The 21,111-nt window shown below is 38.3% G+C and overlaps 1 protein-coding gene across 1 annotated transcript in view; it reads right to left on the bottom strand.

Moving 5' to 3' along the window:
- The window catches only part of Acoxl (acyl-CoA oxidase like), a 353,884-nt gene that overhangs the window by 172,152 nt on the left and 160,621 nt on the right, over window positions 1-21,111 (bottom strand). Inside the window, exon 12 of the mRNA XM_074050254.1 lies at window positions 1,161-1,314. Within this exon, the coding sequence (XP_073906355.1) occupies window positions 1,161-1,314 (154 nt within the window). The remainder of the gene's footprint in view (window positions 1-1,160; window positions 1,315-21,111) is intronic.

The following is a 21,111-nucleotide window of genomic DNA, read 5'->3' as shown; positions in this document are numbered from 1 at the left end:
CACTACCACCACCATGGACACATCTTTCTTAGCCACCTTAAGAAAAATGGCCACAATGGCTTTCAGGTGCCACATTGTTCACATAGGGGAAACCCTCAGGCTTTGACAGCAGCTCTGTCCCTTGCCCCAACTCTTCATGGAGTCCCGTAATTTTGAAGAAGATATCCTATCATCAAGCTTTCCAAAAACTCATCCTTGGCATTTATTTTCTGACCTGCTCTTAATTTATTCTGGACCTCTTTTCTACTGAAGTTAAAACTCTTCTTCACTTATAGATCTGGGCAATATTTTTAGGCAATATTCAATCAAATTCAGACCAAAGACCCTACAGGGGCTCCCTCCCTCCATCCTCCCCTAGGAAGTGTCATCTGGGGTTTCCAGGGGCTCCTGCATCCAGGCCACATTTGGATGAAGTGGAACATTCCTATGGGTTGCCAATGTGGAGTTGCCACAGGGGCTGAACCCCAATTGCTGCCATAGCTGATCCCTAAAATTCTGCCTGACCACTGAGTCACAGGTCCACAACACACACCCATGTGTCCCCTTTCTCACTGCTTTGGGCTCCCACAAGGGTAAAGAGACTCCCCAAATACCGTGGGTACCCCTGCTCTCAGAATTATGCAAGGATCAGGCACAGATCTAAGCTGTTCTCAGAGTTCCCTCAGGTCCTCAAAGATTCATATTGGGCCTCCTCACATCTTTTACCTCTCACGGCACAATCCGGCCTGAGGCCCGGGGCTGGGGACACAGAGTCTAAATATGCTGCCTCCATCTCGAGGTAGGAATCTTGGGGTTATTTCCTGTGTTCTCCCCAAGGTATTAAAATACAGCAACACAGCTTTGATCATCTCATCCTCAGTGGCCCTTTCCCAGACTGTTAATCACCACCACCACCAAGTTTAATGATGTTCACTGTGGGCCTCCGTGGCCAGGTACTATGGCTAAGCATTTACAAGCAGGGTCCTGTCAGTCCTCAGAGCATCATATCAGGGGACAAGCAATCCACAAAGCTAGCAAGTAATACCTAGAGTCAGGGGAAGTCAGAATTTGCATCAGACTCCAAAGCCTTGCTCTGCCCACCACACAGTGCCCTCCTATGCATGCTATATCATGAGGATCCCTGCAGATCTGGTACCCAGCCTTCTCAGCTTGGGGCTCACCATGCCTCCAGTGCACTCACGGCAGTCCTGCAGGCAGCTGATATTCTCCCAGGTACTGTAGGCCTTCAGCCCTGCCACCAGAGCCTGCAGCGAGCGACTGTTGTCGAGCTCCTTCCCCTGGAAGATATCCTTGTCTAGGAGGGCCCCAGCATACCTGCAGGACAAAGCAAAGATGCATGATGGATGCAATGATGGGCCAGTCCATGTGTAAGGAGCACCAGGGGACGGCAGCATGCCAGCCTCTAACCCCAGATATGACCTTCAAGACTCACCCTGCACCATTGCAAATCTGCAACCATGAGTCCCGCTACACCTTTTCTCTGAAAAGAGGAGAGGAAAACTTCTTCCCTCTCTGTTGAGGTTTACTTTTCTGCTAGTCCATTCATCAGCCCTATTATTCACATCAGTGTCTTGGCACCGTGCTCACCTCTCTTCCTCTTGAGGTCTACAAGTGTGTGATCATATTTCAGATTATTTTCTTCTACCTTCCACAACACAAAAACTTTCACATGCCGTCTTTTTCAATTCCACTTTCACTGGAAATTCTGAAATGGATGTTTCCACCTCTAAAGATGTCCATATCTTAATCCTTGGAGCCTCTGAATATGTTACCTCCTGTGGCAGAGGGAACCTGGAAGATGTGATTAAATTAGGGACCTTGAAGTGGGGCATAATCCTGAATTATATAGGTGGGCCCAATGTGATCACAGGGTCCTTATAAATTAGAGAAAGGCAGGCAAAGGAGAGGTGACAAGGAAAGCAGTCAAAGTGACACAGCACAAGAAGGCAAGTGGACATTGTTGACTTTGAAGATAGAAGAAAGAGGGAAGATAAGTAATGAGGCAGACTCCAAAAGCTTTAAAAAAGAAGTACAGAAAAGAAAGATTCTCCCTAGAATCTTCAGAAGGAAGGCAGCCCTCTGATACCCTGATTTGAGATCAGGGAAATCCATTTTAGATTTTTGAGTCCCAAAGGTTTGGTAAATTGTGTTTTCATTTTCATTTGATTCTAGGAATTTTTTGATTTCCTCTTTATTTCTTCACTGATCACTCAAAAGTGCATTGGTCAGTGTCCATTTTTTTGAATATTTTCCGTAGTTTTTCTTGGCAATGATTTCTAGTTTTGTTGTTCAAGAAGTTATTTCAATATTTTTGTATCTGCTAAGACTTGCTTTATGTCCTAAATATGATCTGTTTTGGATAAAGTTTCATGAGGTACTGAGAAGAATGCATATTCTGTAGCTGTCTGTTAAATGCATTTCATGATCTATAGGGTCATCTAATTCTGAAGTTTCTTTGTTGTTTTTTTTGTCTGCATTACCTATCTATTGAGGATTAAAGTCATCTACTATTAATGTGTTGGTATCTATTTGTGCTTTATGAATGAGAGCACTGACATTCAGTGTGTATATATTTACAATTTTTATATTCTCTTACTGGATTTTCCCCTTTATCAAAATGAAATGTTCTTCTTTGTTTCTTCTGACTAATTTTGTATGTAACTCTCCTTTGTCAGATATGAGTATAATAACTCGTGTTTGCTTTCAGGTTCTACTTGCTTGGAAAATCTTTTTCAATCCTTTCCATTTAACCTATGTTTGTCTTTGCCAGTGAGATGCATTTCTTGTAGGCAATAAATGGCAAGTATTGTTTTTTAATCTAATCTACCAGTCTATATCTTTTAATTGGAGAATTGAGACCATTAACATCAGAAATAGATGTACTGTAATTCCTGCCATTTTATTATTTTTGTAACATTTGTTTCTTCCCAACTCCTCATTTGTTTATCTAGTGAGATTTATTCTTCTCATATTTTCATGATTGTATTTATCTTCTTCATGTAGGATTCCTTTAAGTATCTTCTGCAGCACTGGTTTAGTGGTTATGAATTCTTCTAGTGTTCGTTTATCTTGGAAAGTTTTTATTTCTCCTTCAGTTATGAAGGATAGATTTGCTGGATACAGTAATCTAGGTTGACAATTATTTTACTTTAGGGCTTGAAATACATCATTCCATGCCCTCCTTGCTTTTAAAATTTCTGTTAAGAAATCTGCTATTATTCTGATGGATTTGCCTTTATACCTGATGTGGTATTTCTCTTCTGCAGCTTTAATATTCTTTCTTTGTTCTGTATAGTTACTGTATTAACTATAACATGGCTTGGAGAGGTTCTCTTTCGGTCTTGTCTGTTTGAAGTCCTAAAAGACTCCTGTACCTGGATGATTATCTGTCAATGTTTGGCAGTTTTCTACTACCTCATTAAATGCTTTCTATGCCTTTAGCTTGCTATTCTCCTTTTTATATGCCCATGATTTGTAGGTTTGGTCTTTTAATAGTGATCCAGAGGTCTTGCATGTTCCATTCATACTTCTTTTCCCCCTCTATATCTTAATTTAAATGTTCTAATACATTTGCCTTGTCTTCAAGTCTTGATATTCTGGCTTTCATTTGATACAGTCTACTAGAGAGGCTTTCAACTGAGCTTTTTATTCAGCTTATTGAGCTTTTCATTTCTATAGTTTCAACTTGAAATTCTTTATCTGAATTTATTTCATTTTGAATATCTATTGAATTTCTCTTTCATGTCCTTTATTGTTTTCTTTATTTCATTTAGCTCTTTATTTGTGTTTTCCTAGAATTAATTTGGGTGTTTATTTGAATATTCATTAATTTTGTTAATCATTCTTACTATCATTTTTTAAATATGAGATTTTGTTTACTTCACTATCATTAATGTTTGTTACTGTGGAGTTATTAACTTTTGGAAGAGTCATGTTGCCTTATTTGTTTACATATCTTGTGTTTTTGCACTGGGACTTGCATTTCTGAGGCCAAGTCATTGGTTGGAAGTTTTAATCACCTGTAACTTCTCAGTTGAAGTATTCTCAATGTTCAGGTAGGATAGTGTAGTGGCAAGAGGTACTATTTTTCACCATTGGTCTGGGAATATGGTTCAGTAAGGAAGCATTCACCCCTGTGCTAAGGGCACTAAGCATGATCCCCAGCACTGTTCAGATTGAGAAAACTAGCCTGAGTCTCTTGTACAAGGTCAGGTGCCCACTTCTAGGCTCAGTGTTCAGTTTCCACAGTGACCCTCAGGCAATTGGACTCACTTCTTGTCAGGGAAGTTGAGGCCTCTGGACTCTGGGCAACACATTGTTCAGCTCCCCACTGCTTCAATTTCTCAGTGGGACTATTTCAGACCTTTTCCCTCTCCACAACCACCTCTCATGGCCATCTCCCTCCCAGACATTGTGGCAGGGTGTTTCAAGACTCCCTGAATTGATTATTCTTTGTTTCCCAGTCCCCAGAGTAGCTGAGTCTTATTAGGTCCCCTCTCAGGATGGCATCTTGCTGTAGCACTTCAAAATAAAGGGACTGGGAAAGTGCCTTTGTTCACCAAGGCCAACCTTTCACACTAGATCAGTCACTATCTCATCAAATCTCTGCACTTGATTTAAAACCTGCCAGAGGTAAGGCCTTATTCTGCTGCTAGCTTTGCTAGTCTGTCACCAGGGCCATGTGCTTTACCTTGTGAATATGTCTTTGACTTCCTCTCTGCCTAAGAGAGCAGGGGATGGAGATTGGGACTCTTATGCTTTCACTTTCACTTTTCTATCTCACCAGATGTCCTGCCTCCTCTTTCATGATTCCCAATATGCTTCCTCTCTTTCTTACTTCAGAATATAGTATCTCCTTTGTAACCCTGACTCTTCTTGTTCATAGAACCAAATAGAGTAATCTTCTGAACCTCCATCTTGCCCCTCCTCTCTCTATTTTTTCTCATGTACAATTCTGGGGGTGGGGGTTGTCTGCACTGAGTTTGAACTTAGGCCCTAGAGCCTGCTAGGCAGGTGCTCTACCACTTGAACTATGCCCCCCCCTCAAAGTGTAGCCCATGCTGGTCTCAAACTCATGATCATCCTGCCTCATTTTCTTTCCCTTGTTGATTACCAGCATGTGCCACCACAACCAGTTGATGTACAATTCTTAAAGGAAACACAATATTCATTTCTCTTGGTAAATAGGTGGAAGTGAAATGAGTGGATCATATGGTAGATGTATTTTAAGAAACTGCTACAACATTTTTCAAAGTCCTTGTGCAGTTTTACCTTCCCACAAGCAGTGTATGAGACTTCTAATTGCTGCATATCCCTGCCAATGGTTGGTCTTTGGGGTCTTTTTTAGTGTTAGTCATCCTAGTGGATATGTAATAGTATTTCCTTATGGTTTGAATTTGCATTTCCCCAGTGACAAATCATCTTAATCATCTTTTCATGTGTCTATTGGCCAACCATTCATATATCTTCTTTTGTTAACTCTCTATTCAAATCTTTTGCCTACTTTCTCTAGGCTTATTCATCATATTTTTAACTGAATGTTTTCTTTATATGTACTGGATATCAACTCATTGTCAGATAGATGTATTGCAAACACTTTCTCCCATTCTGTGGCTTGCTTTTTATTTCTTCAATAATGAAAGTCAATTTTAGGTTAAGATATTTACCTTCATCCATTCATAGAAAATTTTCTAAAGTCTAAATATCCCTGTTTCCTCAGTGAAACATATACATACAAAAGATGCTACAGAAAGCCAGGTTCTGCAACAAAAACAAAAGCTACTACTATTCACTACATAACTTAAATAATTAAACTGTCAAGTTGTGGAAGCCATCATTTGCTTAATTGGTGCTTGGGTAAAAAGAAACTTAACTGCATTGAGCAACTACTATAAACAAAGGGCTTATACCTTTTTCATTTAACTTAGTCCTTACAACAACCTTATGAAATAGGAAATCACATCCCCATTTTTACATATGGGGAAATTGAAGCTCAACTGAGGTAACATACTTAAGTCAAGATCTCACACTTGTTAGGGCAAAGCTATGATTCAAACCCAGAATCCTCTAGTCCTAAATAGTATGCTCTTTTTATTATAAATAATGTGTCTATCAGAGCCCCAAGCAAGTTTCTGCATTTTAATTCATGCTGTAGCATCACTACCCATGCCCTGGGCTGTGGCTACAACGCAATGACTCTCAGAGAAATCTAGATGTGGCCATTTTAGAAAATATATACATGATTTCCCACTAGGTTGTCCTCTCCCCCCAGCATTTCTCTCTCTCTCTTCCTCCCTCCCTCTCTCTCTCTCTCTCTCTCTCTCTCTCTCTCTCTCTCACACACACACACACACACACACACGCACACACACACACACAAACATGTGCACATATACACCCATTTTGCAGGATGGGTAGGGGTAGGTAATAAGAAACAGTAGGCTTTAAGAAAACAATCATGAGTCTTTACTTATAGAGATCTGATGAGAGTGCATTGAGATGCTTGCCTTGGATTTTAATTAATCTGCCAGGCACAGCACCTACTACCAAAGAGCCTTCACCTGCTGTATGGAGAAGTGAACCCAGTAGCTTTTACTGTATTATACCCTTATGTCTTCTTGAAAAGGGAATCTGAGGATCCTAAGAAATCTAGGATGAACATATCTTAAGAAAATCTTATATAAGAAACTCAGAGTGGCCCAAAAGATAAATTAGGAATTAGAGAATCTTATAGAAAAATTATTCCTCATTTCTATATGTATCATATTTAATGGGTGATGCCTCTAGATATGCAAGGAATCTGTTTACAAATTACTTCCACTAAAAGAATATGTAAAGAAAACATAAGTATTAGAACCTACCATCATGGTAAGACTCATGAGAAATTCAGATGGAATAATTCTAAAGTCTTAAAGTCAAAGAGAGAGAAGGATTCAGTTTACAAAAGTTCATTTTATAAAAGATTAAATAAGACTGTTTTAGCAATAACACCTTAGAACCATATTAAAACCAGTGCAGTGTACACACAGTAGATGTCTAAGGTACTTATCTACCTTGGACTTCACTTGTGAAGGACAGGATCTTGGTGAGTTTCTGCAGACTGTGAAAAGCCATTTATCCATTAATTTATTCAATAAATATTAATGAGTTCTCACTTTATGCAAATGCACAGATCTCTGTGCTGTAGAAAGATAAGAGGCAGGCCCAAAATAATTCTTTGTGCTGGTACACTGCAAATATCAATTTTGAAGAAATTGCTAGTCACTTTCTAAGCTAGGAAATCTATTTTGTAGCAAATCCCACTAGACAATTCCAAAGGAAGAGATCAGCTACCAACTTCCCTTGCCAGCTACTTCTAAACTCCTTTATCACATGAAACCTCTGCTTCAGAGACTATCAGAATAGTTCAAATGCAAAGTTCTAACCAACACATCAGCCAAGTGTGATGTTATTACACAAGGTAATTTCATTTCATTAGTTGAGTCAACCTGTGCAGAGAGCCAAGCACTACTAGATATAAAATGCCAAATTAAGCCACAACTTCTACAATCATAGAAGTCATTATCTCAAACCAAGAATAATGAAGCAATGATAAGAGGGGCCCAGGTTACAGTTCTAAGGAGCTTATATGGGGGCTTCTTATTCAAGGAATGGGTCTTGGGAGGTAGTTTGGAAGAGAGGATGACCTGAACTGCATCTCAGAAGATGGTTCAATTTCTAGGTGAAGAAAGGCAAAGAGGTGAGGGATGAATGCTGGAAGTGGAGTGGGTTTAGTGACTAGAGGAAGGGCCCCAGCAGGAGGAGCATGAGGTCAGAGACTGAGCATGAACCCAGAGGTAGAACACAGAAAAGGAGACAAGTGAGGAGGTTGGCAGGGCCAGGCAGGGAAAAGGTGATCAAGGCCACATGGAGGAGGTTGGCTTCCACCCAGAACAAAGAATACTGAAGGGTCACAGGTCCCAGTGAGCATTCAGATTTTATTTCAGGTAGGAGACTGGTGATAGCAGATTTGAAGAAGTCCAGGCTAAACTGGGGTTGGGGCATGGAGCTAGGGAGGGTCCAGGTGAGATAATAGCAGGAGGAGATAAAATAATCAGGATTTGGAAAATGGTGAGATGGAGGAATAGAAAATTTGAAGAGTCTTGGGGGATAGTGGCCATAATAACAATTAATATTGCCACAGCATGTCTAAATACTTACTCACTTTATCCTCCTAATCACCCTCTAAAACAGATATTATTATTCCCATTTTACAGATGGGGGAATTACACACAGAATGTCAGCAGCTTTTACAAAGTTGCACAATTAGCAAATGATGTGAATGAAATTCATACCCTAAGAGCAGATTCCCAGAGGGCCTATTCTGCATCACACTGGAGCATTTAGAATGAACCAGGCCCTATCTTAAGCACATCCCATGTTTAACTCATTTAATACCTGGCCATGCTCTGAAGTAAATACTGAGCATCCCACTCTGTTTCTAATGATGGAATTCACATCCAGAGAATTTAAGTAACTGTCCTTTTGACTGGTAAGTGGAGAGTCTAGGATTTTAACCCAGGGAAGCCTAGCAACTGTCTACCCTTCAATGACTTCACTATTGCCTCCCATATGAGGCTCTCAGGATCAATTCCCTAAGTGGATTCAGAGAACTGAGGAATGAGCAGACCCAAGAATACCATCAAAGGTAAATCTGAGCCTCTGAGCTTTCAGGGCCCATGGGCTGCTCACGGGGACTTGAAGCAGGCAAGGCTGATCTGAGATATGGAAATATCAGGTCCTGGAACCCAAGAAGATCAACAGCAGGAACTGAGTGTTCCATCTTTAAGGATAAGCTCAGATGAAGTCTACCACAAGGAGGAACTGTACTGTTATAGTCAGTAGGTAAGAGCATAAAAGACATAACAGTGGGTATAGCATACATATCCAATAAAACACAGTTGTCAGTGTCTACTGCAAGGCCCTGGGTCAGGAAACACACAGGGCATGGCCAACACTCAGCAGGGAGAAGTAGTCCTTTGATGTTACAACCCTCACAGGAAGCTTAAGAAGCTAACCAAAGCACAGGTACCAAAGCCAAAAGCAGAAAACAGGAATCCCACCTGGTAGCACCTGTCACCCAGATGGGGTTATGACAGTTGTGTCAGCTGCTGAATCCTTAGGGTTTGGAGAGGTGCTGGTGCTCAGATGGTGATGAAGGGAGGAAGAAGGGCTCTGTCAGCTCAGGAGAGGATGGAGGAAGCCACCACCTGCAGTGCCATTGAGTTCTTTATCCTGAGGTCTCCATGGAGGTCTCCTCACCAAAAGGGCATTGCCCGGCACTGAGCAGCCAGTGGGGCTCATATCTTCCAAGAGCAAATGGGCTCCAAAACACCAGGTTCTGCTACAGTTTGTTCCCCTGGAACTCATACCAAAGTTTAATTCCCAAAGTTTTATGTCAATGGTGTTAAGAGGGTGGAAACAATCTGATTATAGAGTTTAGAGGTGGGGCCTTTGGGAAGTGATTAGATTGGGTCATTAAGGTGGAGTCCTCATGATTAAATCTTGGTGGCTTTATAAGGAGAGGAAGAGAGGCACATGGACACAGAGATGCACACACAGTCCTACCATGATGTGACAAAGCCAAAGGGGGCCCTGGTAAGAGTCTGCAAGATGCTGTTTGGATTTCCAGCTTCCAAAATTATGAGCTAAATAAAATAGCCAAGATGGAGGATAGACTATAGACCATGAATCTCTGAGCTCTCATGAGTCTGAAAGAAAGCTTCAGATTTGTGGCTGCAAGGACCAGGTAATGTGGCTTTTTCTCCAGTAAGATACTGCCAATACATAATGGGCACTTAATGCACAAGGGCCAACCTTTAAATTAGTTTTTTATAGCACATAATAGCCCCAGAAGCCCAAGCGCTGAGGACTGGCAGGAACTGCTTTGCCAACCTACCAGAGAGCAGTCTCTCCTATTTATCTTTTCTCCTGTGTTTTTTTATTTGTTTCTTTGTTTTTTTTTAATTTTTTTCTTTTTTCCTCTCTCCGAAGAGCAAAAATTCTAATTGCAGAACAAATTATGAAAGTGCCTGGATTTTCCTAGACCTATCAAATCTGTAGATGTAGAACCTCTGACTGCACCTGCCTGCTTGCCTGTGACTAAGGCTGCTGACTCCGGATACCACAGAGAGAAAGTGCAACCATTCCAGATGAGTGTGTCATAACATCTGCTCTGGAGGATACCACATAGTCCAACATAGCTTGGGGGCATTTTGTAACCCTCCTGAACAAAACTGGTAGACCAATAAATGGAAGGAAAATTTCACCCTCACCTGGTGGAGGTGGGGCAGAGTGCTAAGTTGATCCAGCCTGTGTGGGGATGGGTGGCCCAGCTGCACTCTGGGGAAAATAACAACACATTCAACCACCTTGGAGAAACTGATATTGAGCTGAAACAATCAGCCGTCCCAGAAAAAAGTGATCCACCAAAAAACCCAATTCTAGCTCCCAGGCTTGCCTTGCCACAGAAGGGGTTGGTGACTGCTCACATATCAACTCCTTGGGGATCACTTCAGAGAACCTGCCTAATCAAACCTGACTGTCCATCCCCCAAAGAAGAGTCTGAGCTTAAATACCCTGAATGGGTATTTAAGTATAGCAACCCTAAGAAAGGATAGCACCCAAATTAGAAATAGAAGGGGAGTACCCAGAGCACTCATTGAATTCATTGAACTCAAAGGAAACCCACTCCTTTCCATAACAACAAATTTAGACTATATGTGTGTATGTGTGTGTGTTATTTTAGTTTTTTTTCTAAAATTGTTTTTCTCTTTTTGTTTTGTTTTTGTTTTTATTTTTGCTTTTGTTACCTATCTCCTTTTTCCACATTGTTGCAATTTCAATTTGTTTAGCCTCCCTTTTTTCCTTGCTCTTTTTTCTCTTCTCTTCTTCTCTTTCTTCCTCCAGTCTCCTTATTTTCCTCTCCTCCCTTTCTTTCCTCCCCCACCATCCCCATCTCCTCTATGATAACTACTAACCAAGTAATCTATTTTACCAACTTTTCACATTACCCCCATACTTCCTATCCCTCTGCAATTCCTGACAATAGTACTCTCCCCAACAACAACTGAACTATACCTTTACATACATTAGGGACCTATTACTCCATAGCCTCCCCCCATGATATCTCTTCTCCCCCCACCTCATTCCTTCTTCCCTGTCTCCTCTTTTATTGCCATAATTTTAGTTACCTAAGTACCAATATCTATGCAAACAACTGTCATCTCTCCAGTACCAGAAATATTATAGATAATATTGCCAAGGGTTTTATATACTATGTAAATAACTGGTTTGGCATTGAATCTGTGAATTTGTTATTGCTAACTTACACCTCTAGGTCAGTGAACAGAAAGATTATAACAACCTAGCTAACAACTAAGCTAGCCCAAGCATAGAAATTAAGTCAAGAGAAAGGATAAGAGGTGACTGAAACCCCCAACTAACAAGTCAACAACACATGAACAAAGCCCTAAATAGAAACATAGGGAGAAAAAGAAGGCAGGGAAATATGACTCCTCAAAAGGCTAATAATCACACAATAGGGGATTTGTTGGACAATGAAGGGGAGGAATTCCAGTTGCTGAGGTCAAAAGAATGTTAAAAATGTTTAATGAGCTTAAGGAGGAGCATAAAGAGGATATATTAAAACAATTCAATGAATTCCAAGAGAACAGATTTAAAAAAAAACCTCTAGAAGACATAGAAACAAATAAATGAACTCAAAGACAATTTCAACAAGTTCCAAAACAAAACCAAGGAAATTATTTAAAAAGAAAAAGATTGTTAAAGAAATAAAGAAGACAGTACAAGATATGAAAGAGGACCTTAACAAAGATATAGAAATTCTCAAAAGAAAAAAAAAAAAGAATCAAATAGAAACTCTGGAAACAAAAAGTTCCTCAAGTCAAAAAATACAATTGAAAGCCACTCTACCAAACCTGAACAAGTGGATGACAGAATTTCAGGGCTTGAAGACAAAATAACTATTAAAAAATAAACAGAAGAATACTTAGACAAAAGACTAAAGAGCTGAGAAAGGAATATGCAAGAACTCTGCAACTCCATCAAAAGACCACCTGCAAATCATGGGCATTGAAGAAGAAGAGGTTCAAGCCAAAGATATAGGTAATATAATAAACAAAATAATGGCAGAAAATTTCCCAACTCTTGAAAGAAATGCCCATCAAGGTACAGGAAGCCTCCAAGGAACCAAACAGACATGACCAAAACAGAACTTCTCCACTGCATGTTATAGTTAAAACAGTTACCACAGTGAACAAGGAAAGAATACTGAAGGTTATAAGGGGGAAAAATCAAATAACATACAAAGGTAGACCCATCAAAATAACAGCAGATTTCTCAACAAAAACCTTGAAAGCAAGAAAGGCATGGAGTGGGGTATTTTGAGCACTGAAAGGAAATAATTTCAATCCTAGGACTCTACACAGCAAAGCTATCATTCAAAATTGAAAAACCTTCCATGATAAACAGAAACTAAACCAATATATGACCATTAAACCAGCATTCCAGGAGATTCTGAAAGGAATTCTACACACAGAAGATGAAAATAAACCTAGCCATGAAAGGATTGAAATAATTAAATCTCAAGAGAAGAGCAAGCAAATAATTAGTGAGTGGCATAAAATTAGTTGCACATACACAAATCCTTACACAACAAAAACAACTAAAAGGCAGGAATCACCACATACCTCTCAATAATAACACTGAATGTTAATGTCCTCAACTCCCCCATCAAAAGACATCAATCAGCAAACTGGATTAAAAAGGAAACCCCAACAATTTATTGTTTACAAGAGACCCACCATACAGACAGAAACAAACATTGGCTTAGGATGAAAGGGTGGAAAAAGATTTACCAAGCTAACAGCCCCTGAAAATAGGCAGGAGTAGCTCTACTTATATTAGATAAAGTAGACTTCAATCTTAAGTTAATCAGAAGAGACAAAAAAGGTCACCTCATACTAATTAAAGGAGCAATACATCAAGAGAAAATACAATTGTTAATCTATATGCACCCAATGTTGCTGCACCCAACTTCATTAAACATACTAGAGTTAAAAACACAGATAGACCCCAAGACAGTGGTAGTGGGGGACTTCAATGCTGCTCTATTACCAATAGATAGGTCATCTAAACAAAAAATCAACAAAGAGGGCTGGTGGAGTGGTTCAAGTAGTAGGGCACCTGCCTCACAAGTGTGAGACCCTGAGTTCAAACCTCAGTACCTGCAAAAAAAGAAAAAAGAAAAAGAACAAAAATCAACAAAGAAACTCTAGAATTGAATGACACCATAAATCAAATGGAACTGACAGATGTCTACAGAGTAGTCCATCCTGCAACAGCACAATATACATTTTTCTCAGCAGCCCATGGAACTTTCTCCAAAATAGACCATATTTTAGGTAACAAAGCAAGTCTTAATATAAGAAATATATAAGGAAGAAATATAAGAAAATTGAAATAACCCTTTGCATGATGTCTGACCACAATGCAATAAAACCAGAACTCAACAACAAAATAAACAGCAGAAAATACTCAAACATCTGGAGACTGAACAACACATTGCTCCATGACCAGTGGGTCATCAAAGAAATAAGGAAAGAAATTTAAAAGTACCTGGAATTTAATGAAAATGAAAGCAAACTTATCAGAAATTATGGTGCACAACAAAGGCAGTGCTGGGGGAAGGTTTCTAGCCATGAATGCATATATTAAAAACACAGAAATATCTCAAAAAAAGACCTAATGCTGCACATCAAACTCCTAGAAAAATAAGAATAGCCTAAACCCAAAACTAGCAGAAGGACAGAAATAATAAAAAATAAGGTCCAAATCAACAAAATAGAGCCCCCCCTCAAAAAAATACAAAGAATTAAAGAAACAAAAAGCTGTGTCTTTTGAAAAGATATAAACCCTTAGCAAATTTGATTAAAATGAAGAGGTAAAAGACACAAATTAATAAAATTAGAAACAAGAAAGGGAGATCACAACCAACACCAAGGAAATTCAGGGAATTATTAGGGACTACTTTAAAACCTATATGCAAATAAATTGAAAAATCTAGAAGAAATGGGCAAATTTCTAGACACATATAACTATCCTAAACTGAATCAAGAAGATATAAATCACATAACTAGATCTATAACAAGCAATGAAACTGAAGCAGCAACAGTCTCCCAAAAAAGAAAAGTCTAGGACCTGATGGATTCACTGCTGAATTTTACCAGACATTTAAAGAAAAACTAATACCAACACTCCTCAGACTTCTCCATGAAATAGAAAGGTAAGGAACTCTGCCAAACTCATTCTATGAAACCAGTGTTACATTCATCCCAAAACAGAACAAGGACACACACAAAAAAAGAAAATTACATACCAATCTCTTTAATGAACTTAGATGCAAAAATCCTCAATAAAATACTGGCAAACTGAATTCAACAACCTATCAAAAAGATCATACACCATAATCCAGTCAGTTTCATCCCAGGGATACAAGGATGGCTCAACAGGAGCAAATTGTTAAATGCAATACAGCATATTAACAGAAGCAAAGACAAAAACCACAAGATGATCTCAATAGATGCAGAAAAATCCTTTGACAAAATTCAACATCCCTTCATGATAAAAGCTTTAATGAAACTAGGAACAGAAATAATGTGCCTCAATATAATAAAGGTTATATATGACAAGCCTATAGACAACATCATGCTAAATAGGGAAAAACTGAAACCATTTCCTCTAAAGTCAAGAACAAGACAAGGGTATCCACTCTCTCCATGCTTATTCAACATGGTCTTGGAATCCCTAGCCAAAGCAATCAGAGAGGAAGAAGAAATAAAAGGAATAAAAATAGGAAAGGAAGAAGTCAAACTATTCCTGTTTGCAGATGACATGATTTTATACCTAAAAGACTCAAAAAAACTCTATCCAAAAAGTCCTAGACATCATAAACACCTTCAGCAAAATAGCAAGTTACAAAATCAATTTACAAAAATCAGACTGAGACAGAATATAGGAAAACAACTCCATTTACAATAGTCTCAAAAAAAAAAAAACCTAGGAATAAACTTAACAAAAGAAGTGAAAGACCTCTACAATGAAAACTATAAACAATTCAAGAGAGAAATCAAAGAAGACTACAGAAGATGGAAAGTTCTCCCATGTTCATGGATTGGCAGAATCAATATTGCGAAAATGGCTATATTACCAACAGCAATCTACATGTTCAATGCAATTCCCATCAAAATTCCAATGACATTCATCACAGAGATTAAAAAATCAGCCCCAAAGTTCATTTGGAAGCACAAAAGACCATGAATAGCTAAGGCAATACTGAACAACAACAACAAAAAAAAAACACTTCAAACTACACTACAGAGGCATAGCAATTAAAAACTGCATGGTACTGGCACAAAAACAGTATGAAGACCAGTGGGATAGAATAGAAGACCCAGATATGAATCCATGCAGCTACACCCACCTAATTTTTGACAAAGGCGACAAAAACATATGTTGGAGAAAAGACAACAAATGTTGCCAGAAAAACTGTGTATCTGCATGCAGAAAACTGAAACTAGATCCATGTCTTTTACTTTGTACAAGTACCAACTCAAAGTGGATTAAGGACCTAAATATAAGACCTGAAACCTTGAAGCTAGTACAGGAAAGAGGAGGGAATACATTGTAAGCAATAGGGATAGGCAACGACTTCCTAAATAGAACTCAAATGGCTCAGCAACTAAGAGAAATGATTGACAAATGGGACTACATGAAATTAAAAAGCTTCTGCACAGAAAAAGAAATGATCTCTAAATTGAAGAGGCTGCCTACAGAATGAGAGAAAATCTTTGCCAGCTATACATCTGACAAGGGATTAATAACCAGAATATACATGGATCTCCAAAAACTAAACATTCCCCAAAAATCAACGACCCAATGAAGAAATGGGCAAATGAACGGAAGAAAGCTTTTTCAAAGGAAGAAGTCTAAATGTCCAAAAAAAAAAAAAAAAAACATGAAAAACTGCTCGACATTCTTGGCAATAAAGGAAAAGCAAATCAAAACTATGTTAAGATTCTACCTCACTGCTGTTAGAATGGCTATCATCAAGAACACAAATAATGTTGGCAAGGATGTGGGGAAAATGGAACCCTCATACATTGCTGGTAGGCATGTAAATTAGTACAACCACTATAGAAAACAGTATGTGGGCTCCTCAGAAAACTACAAATAGAAGTGCCATATGATCTAGCAATCCCACTCCCAGGTATAAAATCAAAATAACGTGAGTCAGGTTACAATAAAGGCACCTGCACACCCATGTTTATTTCAGCATGATTCACAATAGCTAAGCTATTGATGACCCACTACTGATGAATGAATTAAGGAACTGTAGTATTTACATACAATGAAATTTTATTCAACAATAAAGGAGAATGAAATTTTGTTTGCAGGTAAATGGATGGAACTGGAGAACATTATCTTGAGCGAAGTTAGCCAGGTTCAGAAAACCAAAGGCCACATGTTTTCTCTTGCATGTGGAATACAAACCTAATACAAATACAAGCAAAATTATGAAAAACAGGTCACACTAAGGGGAGGTCATACATGAGAGAGGGAATGTAAAGAAGAAAATTAAGAAGGTGAGTATGGTTGATGTACTTTCTATACAAAAATGAATATAGAATTTTTAAACCTGTTGAAATCACCATAAGAAGGGGACAAAGGTAGAAGGATAAAAATAAAGGGATGAATCAATTTAGGTAATAATACATATATACATGGAAATGTCACACCAAAACACCCTGTATAACTGTCTTAAACAACAAAAATGTCTTTTTTTTTTTTTACAAAATGGAGAACAGGAAGGCAAAACAAGTCCTGTTTGGGGAGTTGGTACCAGTGGGAGGTTTAGGAGGATGAATATGATGGAAATATTATATATGCGTGTATGTAAATGGAAAAATGAGACCTTTCGAAACCATTCTGGGAATGGGGGGAGAGAGGATAAAGGAGAATGATAGAGGGGGTGAATTCAACTATGATATATTATAAGAATTTTATAAATGTCACATTGTATGCCCAGTACAACAATAATAAAAAATAAAAATAAAGCAGTCTACCTCAGACACTGCATTATAATAATGAAAAACAGACTAATATAGGTTCCATCATCTCCTTGGTTGTGACATGAGAACATGTGTGGAATGTAGTAAGTGGGTGAGCTCACCACAAGCCAGCAGATAAAAGCAAATATGGTAGGATCTAGGGAGGAACCTTCCTTTGAATCATATTTTCTGGCCAACATCCTATTGTCACCTCACAAGCTCTATGGGGCAAGGACCACATCCAACCCAACCACCAGTGGAAGCATAGGGCCTGTAAGTAGGGTTGCCAGATTCAGCACACAGGACACACATGAAACTGAATTTCAGGTAAATAATGAATTATTTTTAGTTTAAATATACTGTATTTAGACTAAAATATATTGCGTTGGTTATCTGTAGCTTGAATTTGCTTGGCCATCTGTGTGTTAACTGGCAACCCAACTAGCCAGGCACTGTGCTGTTGTTTTATATATATATATATATATATATATATATATACTGTGCACTCACAGAAGCCATCCACTTCTCTCCTGTACCTGCCTTTTCTCTGGGAGGTCCAACTCCTCATGTTTGTTCACAGGAGGTGCAGGACCAGCAGCTGACCCTCTTGAGGCCTATTTACCCAGTTGACTTAAGTTCAGACTTAGACATTTTGACACCTAAAGACCTGGACTACCCTCCTGTTTAACATGACCCTCCTCCCCAAAGAGTAACCATCTCACTAGGCAAGCCTCAAAATCCCCAGACCCTGAGGCTTGACACCAGTTGACTGGAAGCATGTATCCACAGATACATGTCACGGAGAGGGAAGCCACGGCTGAGGTTTAGTAAGCTTCATGGAGAAAGCAAAAGAAGAGGAGTATGTTGGGGGAGAGGCAGTTAGTGTCAATTTTTATCACACCACTACTAATTTTATTGAGCTGTTTCATCACAAGCTGGAGGAGGAGCAAAGGCACTCAACCAGGAAAAAACAAGAAAGCCAGAATATGCAGAAGAAAAAAACAACTTCTCTCTGGCCTTGTGGATTATTATTATTATTATTATTATTATTATTATTTTGATTGATATGTAATATTCATGTGTGGTGCTGGGGATGTGACCCAAGGCTTAATGCATATCTAGACAAGCACAGTCCCACTGAGCTACATCCCCAGTCCTATACAAAATATTTGTATATATTTACCTAGCACAATGTGATGCCTTGGTTAATGTACACATAGAATAGTCAGAAACTCAGGGTAATTTGCATAAATATCACCCTGTTTTAAAATGTAAACATCCAGATAGAATCACTGCTAAATTTGATCAGATGTTTAAAGAACTAACACCAACACTCCTCAAACTAATCCATAAAATAAAAAGGGAATAAACACTTCCAAGCTCATTCCATAAAGCCAGTATTACTTTGATACCCAAACCTGATAATATAGGGTTTGGTAGTACACACCTATAGAATCCCAGATGCTCAGGAAGTGGAGATTGGGATGATCAAGATTTGAGGCCATCCTGGGTAAAAGTTGGCAAGACACTGTGTCAAAAAAATAAGCCAGGCATGGTGGTACATTCCTGTAATCCCAGCTACCTGGGAGACATAGTTAGGAGAATTGAGGTCTGAAGCTGGTTCCCAGCAAAAATCTAACATCTTACCTGAAAAATAACTAAAGTAAAAAAAGTCTGGGAGTGTGTGGTTCAAGTAGTAGAGTGCCTGTCTAGCAATTGCATGTGAGGTCCTGACTTCAAATCCCAGTACAACCACCACCACCACCACCACCACCACACACACACATAAACCTGATAAAGATACAACAAAAAAGAAAACTATAGGCCACTTTTCTTCATGAACATAGATGCAAAAAAAAAACCTAAATAAAATACTCCAAATCAAGTTCAACAAGATCATATACCACAATCAAGTTGGATTCATTCTAGGGACGGAAGGATGGTTCAACATGTGCAATTCAATAAACATAATACAGTGTATTAATAGAATCAAGGAGAAAAATCACATGATCATCTTAATAGATGCAGGAAAGCCTTTGATAAAGTTCAATATTCCTTCATGATTAAAAAAAAACCACAAAGATGGCTAGTGGAGCGGCTCAAGTGGTAGAGTACCTGCCTAGCAAACAGTGAGGTCCTGAGTTTAGTCCCCAGAACCACAAAAGTAAAAACAAATAAACTAGGTATAGAAGGATCTTACCTTAACATAATAAAGGCTACATACAACAAGCTCATAGCCAGCATCATACTAAATATGGAAAAACTGAAAACGTTTCTATAAAATCAGTAATAAAACAGGGTGTTTACTCTCTTCACTCTTTTTCAAAGTAATACTTGAAATTATAGCCAAAGAAATCAGGCAAAAATAAGTAAAAAGGGTACAAATAGGAAAGAAGGAAATGAAATTATCCATTTGCTGATGATATGATCCTATATGTATAAGACCTCAAGACTCTACCAAAAGACCCTTAAAACTGACAAATTCAGCAAAATAGTAGGATACAAAATCAACATGCAAAATTTAGTAGCTTTTCTAATACTCAAAAAAAATAGAAAAAAACCCATTCATAATAGCCTCAAAAATACATAGAAATAAACCTAATCAAAGAAGTGAAAGACTATAAGAGGAAAGTTATAAAACACCAAAGAAAGAAACTGAAGAAGGATAGAAAGACCTCCCATGCTCATGGAATGGAAAATTAATATTATTAAAATGACCGTATCATCCAAAACAACCTACAGATTCAATGCAATCCTCATCAAAAACCAATGACATTCTTCAAAAAACTAGAAGAAGAATCCTAAACTTTATAGGAAACCACAAAAGACCCTAAAGAGCCAAAGCAATCTTGAGCACAAAGAGCAATGCTGGACACATGATAATACTGGACCTTACAATGTACTACAGAGGTATACTAACAAAATCAGCATGGTATTAGCATGAAAACAGAATAAAAGGAATAAAATAGAGGACCCAGAAATAAGCCCATACATCTACAGTCACATGATTCTAAAAGTTACCAAAATCACCTTGTTAAATCCAGCCTCTTCAACAAATGGCTCTGGTAAACCTGGATATCCACATGTAGAAGATTGAAACTAGATCCTTAGCTCTCACCCTATACAACTCAAAATGTATCAAAGACTTTAAGGTAAGACCTGAAAAGTTGAAACTACTAGAGGAGAACATAGGGAGAACATTTTAATATATACACATAGGCAAAGATCTTCTTAATAGAACTCTAATAGTTAAGAAAACAAAATCAAGAATCAATAACTGGAATTATATCAAATTAAAAATCTTTTGCACTGCCTACAGAATGGGAGAAAATCCTTGCCACATATGCATATGACGGAGGATTAATATCCAGAATATATAAAGAACTCAAAAAAGTCGACAAAAAAGAACATCTAATCCAATCAATAAATGAGAAAATATCTAAATAGACACTTTGGAAAAAGTACAAATGTCCAATAAATATGGGGGAAACATTCAACATCCTAAGCCATCAGGGAAATGGAAATCAAAACTACACTGGTATTCCATCTCACTGAAGTCAGAGTGGCTATCATGAAGAAAACAAACAATAAGAAATGCTGAAGAAGATATAAAAGAAAAAGGAACCCTTATGTACCATTGGTGGGAATGTAAATTAGTATAGCCACTATGGAAAACAGTATGGAGGTTCCTTAACACCTTAAAAATAGAAATACTTATGTGTTAAGAGCTCAATTATGTAAATATATACATATATGAAAAGGACTAGAGGGAAGTGCATCAAAATATTGATGTATTATCTGTAGATGGTGGAATTGTCATGTTTAATTTTCTTAAATACACTTGTGAAAAAAAAAAAGAAATACTATAAGAACCTGCTATACTTATCCTGGGCGTATATCTGAAGGAATCAAAGCCAGCATACAAAAGAGATACTCACATACC

Source organism: Castor canadensis, chromosome 12, assembly GCF_047511655.1.
Source record: "Castor canadensis chromosome 12, mCasCan1.hap1v2, whole genome shotgun sequence".
Taxonomy (NCBI): Eukaryota; Metazoa; Chordata; class Mammalia; order Rodentia; family Castoridae; genus Castor; species Castor canadensis.
This window is presented reverse-complemented; position numbering and strand designations above follow the sequence as displayed.